The sequence below is a fragment of the Choloepus didactylus genome, chromosome 20 (assembly GCF_015220235.1).
Source record: "Choloepus didactylus isolate mChoDid1 chromosome 20, mChoDid1.pri, whole genome shotgun sequence".
NCBI classification, from domain to species: Eukaryota; Metazoa; Chordata; class Mammalia; order Pilosa; family Megalonychidae; genus Choloepus; species Choloepus didactylus.
Window position 1 is genome coordinate 24,347,812 of NC_051326.1, and position 10,957 is coordinate 24,358,768.

A 10,957-nucleotide genomic window follows, 5' to 3' on the forward strand; every position below is an offset into this window, starting at 1 on the left:
GCTACATACAAGATGTTCAGAAAATATGTCTCTGTTTTGTGAACATCAAAGGTATGGTATAGACCACTGTTTTCCTCTAAAGAAAGTCCCAGACCTAAGCAAGCAGGTTGGGTCTCCATAGATCATGCAGTGTATGGAGTGTTGACAGCTGCTGCCAGTAGCTGCAGAGTGGATATGGACAAGCCTTGCTAAGTGATGGCTCCTGAGCATCAGTACTGCCACGCAGGGTCAGGCCTTAGTGTTTTTGTGCATAAGCATGAAAATGGCCTAACAGCAGAGACTGAAGTGTCTCCCCGGAGGTCCCAGAGGTTCCTGACTTAGGAATTCATTAGCCATCCACCATCCACATCTAGATCCATGACAGTTTTATTTTTCTAGAATTTGCCATATTGGCATTTCAACACACAAGTTTTCTATTAAATACATGAAATTGTATTTCTTTATTCTTTCCATTCATACATTCAGCCAATATTTATTCAGTGCATGCTGTGTGTGAGGCGCTGTTCTGGGTGCTGGGGGTGTTTCAGTGAGCAAAAGCCAAGTCCTTACTCTCATGCAATCGCATTCTGGTATTGGGGGAAGGGGAAGAGTAAACTAGTAAAATAGATAACCTTTTAAATGGTGAGGATTGCTAAAGAGAAAAACAAAGTGGTGACAGGGCCGGGGGCCAGATGCGATTTTGGACTGTGTGGCCAGGGAAAGCCTCAGTGGGGAGGTGGCATTTGAGCGAGGACCTGAAAGAGCAAAGAGAACAGGCCCTGTGGATTTCTTGGGAAGCGCTTTTCAGGCAGAGGGAGCAGCTAGTGCCAGAGCAGGAGTGTGTCTGCCGTGGTCAAGGACGGCCAGGAGGCCAAGCCAACTGGAGAATTGAGATGGGGGAGGCGAAGGCCACGGATTTTATAGGCTGTTTTAAGGATTGAGTGTTGAGAAGGATTTTTAAGGATGAGAAGCAATTGGAGCATTTTAAGCAGAGATGACATGTTCTGACTTCATTTTAATAGAGTTTGAGAATAAAGTGGGGCGGAGGGGCGGGGGGAAAGGCAAAGGAAGAAGCAAGGTGACCAGTTAGGCAGCTGCTGTAATAGCCCCAGGTCCACGATGATGGTGCTTAGTCCAGACTGGAAGCCGTGGAGGCCATGAGAAATGGTTGGATTCTAGATATATTTTGAAGATAAAGGCACAGGAGTTGCTGACAGAATGGATGGTGGGATATTAAAGAAAGAGAATAGTCAAGGAGCCAAGTTTTTGTCAAATTTCCTCCTTCAAGATTTAAGAAGCATCTTCTAGTGGGCTTCCTAAATAGTAGAGTGCCTCATTGCTTAGAATCAGAAACTGGCACAAAACTCTCAATTTTTGTTGCTTTTGTTGTTACCTGTGAGAAAGAGGATTCTCCATGTTGTAGGTTTATGGGGATGGAAATCATGTAATTGTGGGAGATTGAGAAGAACTATACTCCACCATCCCTAGGGATTAGGCATATGCTATAAAACTGTGAATGGAAATAAGATAGCTATTGATTTAGTACTCATCATGTGAACACATTGTGGCCTATAGGGAGTAATATCCACCAATTATTTGTTGAATATTCAGAGAAAACCCTAACAATGCTACATCACACCAAAGGTGATGAATCAAGTATATTTTTTCCTAAATAAAAATTAGACGGGAGGTATATGCACAACTCAATTAGGATATTTCTGAAGATTGAGATCAATCTGAGTGTTGATCATTTTATACCAGCTAAGAATGATTTTGATAGCAAATAACAGAAAACTTCACTGTTTAAGCAGTATAAACATTCATTATCTTGCTTAGCAAGGACCTAAAGTCTTTGTAAATTTCTGATCTGCTGTCCTTAGCACACTGGCTTTCTATTTTTTTGTGCTTATTACTTCATAGCCTCAAAAATGGCTACTATAGCTCCAGACATTTCATCCACCACCTTTTATCAAGATAGCAAAAGTTGCTTTCCCAAAAGTACCCTAGCAGACTTCTACTACATGCCACTGGCCAGATCTTCACATTGGTCATCCCTAGCTGCAAGGGAGGCTGGCAGAGAGGGACAAGGATTATCATGTTCGGTTCAAACCAATCATGATTCCTCTCCTGGGGCTGGGCACATTGACATGCTCAATAAAAATCACAGTCCCCTTAGCGTGAAAGAAGAGGCTGTGTTAGGAAAGCAGCAAACACAAACAATGTCTGCCACAATATCATATCCCAGCTGTCTTGGTTGACATTGACCATTTGAATAAACACGTTTTCAATCTATGAGTTGGTACATCAGATCTTTAACAAGTGATTTACAAACATACCTCCTACTTCTTCTTGCCTTTCCTTATACACCAGCTTTAACTTAAAACTTAAATTTCACTATTGGTGAAATTCTTGAAAGGAAGAAAGGAAGTAAATCTTCCCAAAGATATCATATGGGGGCATCGTCAGGAAGAAATTTGAACTTCTCACTTGTCTCTCCTCCCTACCCCTGAAAAAGGAGTATACGAGGAGAATTCAATGAAGAGGGACATTTTAAATTATGTTCATTCCTCTAGCTCTTCAGGGCTTCAGGCAAGGCTGTTTTCCTTTACTAAAAGGCAATCATTTTTGGCTCCAAAGCCTCTACGTAAGGTTTTACGTATTTGGATGAGTCGTAATCCCCAGAAGGACTTCGCTGAAACCAATAACCCTCTTCATAGTTAAAGTTTGAAAATATTTTGCAGAGGCATTTGGTCGGGTTTCGTGGCTCTGTCCCCGAAAGGCTTTTTAACTTAAAAGTGGAGTACCGTCATTTGGCATTCACAAGCCCACATAGGTTTCTTGTTCCTTGTTCCTCTTTATACCAACCAAGCCCTCCTTGTCTTCTGGCCCCCCATTCACCCTTTCTCTGCTTTGTTTTTCCTTCTGCTCCCATGACTCATGCACTGCCAATTCTCTGGGCCTGACTTGTTTACTGATTGACACACTGATGCCATTTACTTGAGACAACAATTTTGCAGCTGGAGCTGTAGAACTCAGTGGATGAGATGGTTTCCCTTCATGTATTTTTCAGGTGAATTACCCAGTAGTATCGGTTTCTCTTCAAAGACTAATTGAAACTGGCCCTATTGCCTTCGCCCTATTGCCTTTGCCCTATTGCCCCTTTCAAATCCTCTCAGAAATTATCTTTTATACCCCTTTCTTTGTATGAATGCCCCAACTTTGTGAAATAGTATGCCTTACACTGGTTTCCTGAACCTATTTTTAAACTGCCTTTAGATCATTTCACTAAACCTTATTCCTATTGGGAGTAGTTCTTTCCTGCATTTTAAATCTTGCCACCAAGGCAGTTTAGAGGCAGATTAAGCAGTAAATTTCCAGAGTGACTAAGACTTCAGAACCAGTATGCCCTTTGAGTATCATCTGTTTCAATCCTCTGATTTCACTGCATAAACTGATCTGAAATACCGATGAAGTGCTTTTTTATTAGCAAATGTCCTTATGTAAATTTCTGAGACAATACTTGGTGGTGTTATTTTTTGTTCACTTTGTTACTTCTTTGTTAAACTTGGAATTTGTATCAATTAACAATGCTTTCATCTGCAAATAGCGATACCTGATGATCCATAGGGATACTTGTTATTCCTACTTAACAAGCTATCCAGCGGTAGTAGGGGATCTTAGGGTTCGATCTAGCTCCTTTTGTCGTCAAGGACCAGGCTCTTTCTTTCTTTCCACTTCTCCTCAGGACTTGCATGTTGTCATTTTGTCTTCCTGCTTGCTGCCCCATGGGTGGCAGCTTTAGGCATCACATCTGTGTCAAGGAAGGAATAAGAGCTGGGGGCTGGCACCCGTGACCTCTCCTCTAAAGCCTGTTCCTGTTATCAGAAATCAAACTTTCCCAGAGGCCCTTCAATAGAATTCTTACATCTCATCTGCCAGAATATCACATAGCCCATTCTGACTACAGGAGTGACTGGGAAGGAAAATATCTTCTGTTATATCAGTCTTTGTAGTAGGAGTTAGAATAGGAGAAAGAGGGATTGAGAATGACTTTTTGTAGTCAACCAACAGAGTTGTCATCCTAATGTATACATTCATGTGTATGTCCATATTTTTCTCTCCAGGAAGTAAATATATCATAAGAGCATGGGTTTTGGAGTCAGATTGTCTGGGTTCAAACCCCAGGTTCACTTTTTGCTAATTATCTTACTTTGACTGTAAAACAGGGAAAATAAAGGTACCAATTGCAAATGATTATTGTATGAATTTCCTGAAGTGAGTATGTGGGCACTCAATAAATGTCATCGTTGTCGTCAACCCAAGATGGGACACCTCCACTTTGCTACTGACCAAACTCACCACAAACTTAAAATGACTAATAGTTTTTTTTTTTTTTTTTCTTTCGAACAAAACTACTTGAAAGCGTAGTACTTCAAAATTAACTAGAAAAACCTCTAAAAGATTTATAGTCATAACCAAATCTGCCTGCCTTTGTTGGGACAATTTGTAACTGACATATTGTTTCATTTAGACATAAAACATTTTTGGCCTCCTATAAATTCTTCATGTGTTGAGGGAATATGATGAAGGATTTGTTTATCTAGAATATCAAATCAAGAATCTGAGACCTTTCTGTAATTTTCAATATATATAAACATTAGTTCTATATACTGACTCTTAAGTGATAGGATCTAAAAAACTCAACTAGCCCCAGTTAGCAATTGAGGGGAAGAAAATCTCTTCAGTGTTCGTCTCAATTATTCTTATATCCAGACACACAAGAGAGGGGAACCAAGAAGATTGTTTGAACCTAGTAGGTACTGAATAAAATATTCGATGATAAAAGAAATTTTGTTGAATGAGAAAGGCATCAGAAAATAATGTGAAGTTCTGCACAAAACCTTAGCATTAGCCAAGAACTGGACAATCCTAGCAGAAAATCAATGGAGAAAAACCCAGAGCAGCTTCTATAGTAAGTGTTGTGGACTTGTAGAAGACTGGAGAGTAGATTCCCACAGAATGAGTCCTCAAGCTGAGTCTTTGTAAAGTTACAGGGAGTAAGAAAGAAAGTAAACTCTCATATCCAAGCCCAGTTCCAGTGAGGCCAAGGCCAAGCAGGAGAGGCTAACGTGGCTATGGCACTGAGCCACAAGAGCCGTCCAAACGCCACTAAACCGTGGGATTCAGCTCCTCCAACTTAGACCTTTCTTGTGCCCGAGTGCTCAGGAAGTGTGATTCCACCAACAGCTCCGTCCAAGTTGATGTTCCTTCAGAAGGCAGAGCAGATGAGAACTGAAATTCTAACCACATTGCTTATTTAAATGAGTGAATCAAACTGCTATAGAAGTTACCTCTCGAGCGCCTGGTAAGTACCCGAGTAATTTGTCGGTTTGGGGAAAGAAACTGAATCTGCAGCAGCCAGCCACGTTCTCCAGGTTAGAGAGATGTTACCATGTGCGTTTGTGAACAGTGCATTGACTTCCATTCTTCTCTTTTTCCCTCCAGAAAACACGTTATGAAATGTATGTCAGCATTCTAAAAGCAGGAGGCAAGGAGCTCCTGAGTGACAGTGAGAGGGAAGGAGCTGGACTGAAGAAGTCTCACTCAAGTCCTTCACTGAACCCAGATTCATCTCCTGTCACTGCCAAGGTCAAGCGTAATGTGTCGGAGAGGAAGGACCACCGACCAGAAACACAAAGCATTAAGCAAAAAGTTACTTAGAGTCCTCTGCAGCCAGGAATTGCTGGTCATGGAGCAAATTAGGGGTTCTCAAGATCTTTCTGGTAATCTGTGGATATATTAAAAAAAAAAATTCTGTCACTTAATGGTGCATTAGTAACCTTTCCTATTGTACATTTCAGTTTCTTTACAGATTGTCTCTTTGCTCTTGATTTCTTTGCTTTGATGAATTTTGCTACTTGATAACTAATGCACCTTTTTGTGAGGGGGAGAGGATCATGATTTCAGAATGAATTATGTATCCCTTCTCCTTTGGTTTTCTCTTGTTTACACTCTGCTCAGTTGTTTTATGTACTCTCAAATCAGCCATTACACTTTTTTTTTAAGGTTAAAAAAATGTAGTCCTTCGTGGAAGACTTAACTGGACAAACATTGTAGCTTAGTAAATTCTAGCCAGAGCTAATATAAGCCTGTGTACATGAAATCTTGCCCAGTCACAGAAGTGGAATTGACCATTCACTGAAGTTCAAGTAAGAATTCCGGTGCTGGGAATGAAGATTTCCCAACGTGATGCAGCTGTGCCGGCATCTTAGCACTTAACTGTCGAGTTCTGACCCTGCCAGAAGCAGGGAGAGGGGGCATGAAGATTGCAGGACTGGAGAACTTGGAGAAGCACGTTAGCTTGCTCAAAGTGTCGATTCCGTTTCAGCCAAGCCAGAGAAAGAGGAAATGGAGGCATTTTGCCATTGAATGTTGAGGAAAGGTTGACACCAAGTTCATTTTGTTTCCTCAAGGGTAGTGGCAATAATAGCTCTTGGGTTGCTGCAGCGGTAGCCATGTGTTTGGTCAATAGGAAATTGTTACCTCAGCCTCACAGTATCTAGACTAGGAACCCAGAATCATCTCTGTCTTCAAGACCCTTCCATCCAGGACTAGGTTCTTTTTTGCTCTACATATATCTATATATAGGCATGGGATTATCTCCCGGCTGTATGAGAATTTAGAGTCTTCCTTCCTAACAAAATAAGGTTGAAAATGGAACCCCTTTTGTTCTTCCCTTAAGTTGAGACAAAGTAAGGGGGGAGAAAAGTAGCTGTGGTTGTGCACCACTGGAACATTGGCTCTTTAAAATACGTCTGAAAGTAATGAATAGTCTGAATGAATTTGGTGGAAAACCAGGAATTTGCTGTTTACATATGCAAATTTACTTATTTTATTCTTTACTCAATCCTAGATAGCCCCTTCACTCTGCTACTATTGAACCCTAAAAATAAATACTTTATCTCTTTTAAATCATTTAGTTCTACCTACTGAAAATAGTTCTTTTAACCTTACAGTCACGGGCTTGTTCCAGTGACGATCCCTTTGATATTCAGGGGTGATACACAGAACGTTCTCTTGGAGAGGAAGTGCAAGTTCAGCCCACTGTGACTTAAACTTTCTGATATCCAAACCTTGAAACTCTATAATCCTTAAAGCTATAATCTCCACAAATGGCACAACTTCAGAACCGATGGAATCACTTTTCTATTCTGTAGAAATTTGCTCTAGTTCTTCTACTCAGTTTATTAGTTGAAGGTACTATGACCAAAGAATCAGCTGCTCAGTGTGAATAGCGTGGTTCCAGGGAATTAGAGAAAACCACGGTCGTTCCTCAAGTGGTAGAGTCTATTGTTATGATTTAACAGCATTTAGTTATAGGATTATTTATTAATATTTAATTTCTTCATCTACATAAATGCCCTTATTTGCTTGGTGCCCAGAGAAGAGTAACCTCTTTCTCTCTTAGGTTGTAGCTCCTTGCTTTGTGATAAAGTGTTTGCCATACCTTCGGAAAACTCTCTATTTTGTTTAGCTCGAGTCAGTGACGGAATTTATGTTTCAAGACCGAGTAACAAACAGGGACCTTACTGATATGGCCCGTGTACCTGATTCATTTTTGCAGCTTCTGACTGCATCTGAGGTTTCCACAAGGGAGTCAGCTTTCTTCCTAGAATTATCAGCCTGCTCTCAGCCCCGATATTTATCCTAAGCAGAGGGGAGAGACGTACCTAGACCGTATCATCTATGAGCTTCAGTAATTGAAGAAAAATAAATATCCCTGATTGGGCTTGAATAGGTTTGCCCACAGTCTGTGTGCGTGTGTCTATATGTATAGTATGTTTATGTGCATTTTACTTAAAGGATATAATATGTATGGAATGGTACTTTGCCACAGTATTTCTGACATTTAGATGAATCCTGAAAAACTTGGTTAGCATCAGCAGCACTAAAGCATTGTTCCTGTTACGTCCATGTTATGTCCGTGAACTTCTGGGTGTGCTAATAGATAGTTGGATGAGAAGGACACGTTTGAAGCTACTGTCTGCTGTGTTTGCTTAGTTTATCTTCAAAAACAACTTGAGAGGCTTCTTCTGTGAGCTGGGACCCCTCACCCCAGCATGATGTTGTCCATCTGTAGGTGATGTCTTCCCTGATGTCTCTGGAAGGTTACAGTCTGTTGGTGCACATGGCAAGCCAGGAGCTTATCCTGTGTGAGGAAATGGCCTTCTCCGATTTGACTAGATGCTGAGAGTCTGGCCCATAGTAGTCTGTGTTTTTTGCTGTGGTAAATTCTTTCCTATGGTGTCTGCCCAGAAGAAATCGAAGACATTTCCATTCAGAGCTCCTTCCAGCCTGCTGCCTAATTCACGGTACAGAGGAGCTCCCCTGCTCCTCCTTTCCTTTGAAGGTACTCCCTGCTCTCAACCATGCCTCACCCCCACCTCAGCACCCAGGAGCCTTGGGTTTCTCCCCATGTGGTAAACCTTTATTCCTCTTGATGTAAATACACTTACTCTTAGTTTTTAGTATTGGAAATCTTGATAGTCATCAAAGTACCTTGGAGACAGCCTTGTTGGAAAATTGACCAAAAGAGTGGCCCATATGTAGAATGTTTGTTTCAGGGCTTGTTTCCCAACCTGGCATGCTGACTTTTACAATGGGGTGTCGGGAATTCCTTGTTAGCAGTCAAACCAAAATTGTTAGCATAGAGAGCCCTTGCATTGTTGCCAGGCCATAGGTATCATTGTTGGTGAGCTTTTGGTAAATTATTTTGTTAGCTCTTAGCATTGTCTAATTAAACCAAGAAATACTTCTGTACATGTTAATTAATCTCAGTAAAAACAACATATGGGAGAGTCCTCTGGTAGAAATGTGGTTCCTAGATTATCTGTAATCTTTTATTTTACTCTGAGATAGAGAGGATAGGAAGCAACTGCACCATTTACAAGACGTTCTTTGTTTCTCGGACTGTTATCCTAATCCAGAAGACAAGGACTGTTTCCTAGTTAGAAGTGACATGAGGGAATTCATTCTGAAAAAGGAAAATCTGTCTGGCTTTCCACGGCCAAATTAGGATTAGTGTCTTAAATTTATATTCTACCCTGTGGCCAAACCACAGATCTTCTGAGGTCTGGGGAGGAAGCTCTTGGCTATCTAAGCACAAAGTTACAGATCGTTTTCTGCTGTCCCTTGCCTATTGCTCTATCATATAAATATCAAGAGAAGATGCTCTTAGGTAGGGCAGAGGGCTCTTTTGGCCATTGAGCTGTACCTCTTCTCTGCCCTTTTCCCTAATCCTAGACAAATGGAAGAAAACTGGCCTTGAGGAAGTTTCTCCATTGTCTTACTGTCGAGATCTTCTGAGTTGAGATGGTTGCTGGTAGAATTTGAAATCCTTTGGCATTTTCCCTTGTAGTCATGAGTTAAGCCAGGTTGGTAGGCCCCTTCCTTAACTTCAGCACTGAGCTATCCCCTTCATTTCTCACATGACAGAATTGTAAACTAGCACTTAAAACAATGAATCAAAGTGTTTGAGGAATGCTTAAAAGTTTAGTTTATGAATCATAGTGCTACTTTGGGCTTAATAGTATCTGCTTTTCTTACAAAGCATTCTTACAGAAAAAGATCAGTCAGCTTTATAGGCAGATGAGGTTCTGGGCCTACCTTGCTCCAAAACTTTCTGGCTGTCCCTTCTCCCACACCAGACTACTTCTCTGCCCAAGGTCAGCAGATGTCTCCCCACCCGTCTTTTGGCATCTTGCACCATCAAGTCATCCAGAGGACTTTAGAAACCAATAGTTCATCACCAGATAATCTCAACAAGTGAGAGAGGGGTGCCTTGTTACTGTTTCTCTCAGATTCCTTTTCAATCTCTCACTCTTAAAAAAAGGACTGAAGTCCAAGGTCAGTCTCCTTTGTACCTACAATATCCAAAACCCAGTGCGCAGCCTTCTGCCCAGGACAACAGATGGCCCATTGCATGCAGAGAGAATGTCTTCACAGAGAGAATGTCAGTAAATACTTGAGCATGCATGACAGTTTGTTGACTTGAATGCAACAGCAAGAAAATATTGCAAGTTAAGTGATTGTATATATGATAGGGCTCCTTTAGTCTCTTTGGCTCATTCTTCGTAATTTATGTGTGTATGTGTAATATTGCAGGCTTTTGGAGAATATTCATACAGATAGTATGTCAGACATCAAAGAAAATGCTTTCTGTCACCTGCCAATGGTGTATTTGTGGATATTTATAGTTGTATGTATGTATATGCATCAATGTGTAGATTGTATATCAATATATATGGTACGTGTACATCAAAATTATTTGTGTCTTAACCAATGTGATATGAAAAGCAAGTAAAAACCTCATAGGATTGATTATATAATGCAGTTGTTGATAGTATATATAGTGGTATTGTTTTATTAAACTTCAATTCAAATAATATTTTGATTAAATTTTTAATAAGATTTTATGCTAAAAACTCCATTCTTCGAGCTTTGAAATCATCAGGGCAAAAATGACTTTGAACTAACTTTGTGAAACTATTGCAGTGTACTATGTACAGTACCAAGGGGGTAGTTTATTGTTATTTGGAAATACTGAAAAAAGAAAAAAGACAAAAAAAAAAAAGAAAAACAGGCAACCTGTGCAGTCTTTGCAACTTTAGTAATAAGAGCACTTAAAACACAAAGTCAAACTGACAATTTTGGGCTTATTACAAAATGTGATGCTTTAAGCACACGTTCTTTATTGTTGTAATTAGTCCAGAAAAATATAGTTTTCAGAAGAATTAAAGAAATACCCATCATCTCATTTATGTATCTGTGTATATTTTACAATAGATCTATCCAGTCTCCCAGTTCCATATCCATACCCTTTGTACTCTAAGGAAATATCACAAACTCTAAAGTACATCAGGGCATCCCCAGATTGGGTACCATGTTCTTAGGTTCACAGTTGCACAACTAGCATCTA

At 40.3% G+C, this 10,957-nt stretch overlaps 1 protein-coding gene across 6 annotated transcripts in view; it reads left to right on the plus strand.

Moving 5' to 3' along the window:
- PSD3 (pleckstrin and Sec7 domain containing 3) overlaps positions 1 to 10,675 on the plus strand; it is a 514,520-nt gene extending 503,845 nt beyond the window's left edge. For all 6 annotated transcript variants that reach the window (XM_037812498.1, XM_037812499.1, XM_037812501.1 and 3 more), the window contains one exon: positions 5,485 to 10,675. In XM_037812498.1, the coding sequence (XP_037668426.1) occupies positions 5,485 to 5,700 (216 nt within the window). In that variant the 3' untranslated portion in view covers positions 5,701 to 10,675. The remainder of the gene's footprint in view (positions 1 to 5,484) is intronic.
- The last annotated feature ends 282 nt before the right edge of the window (positions 10,676 to 10,957 follow it).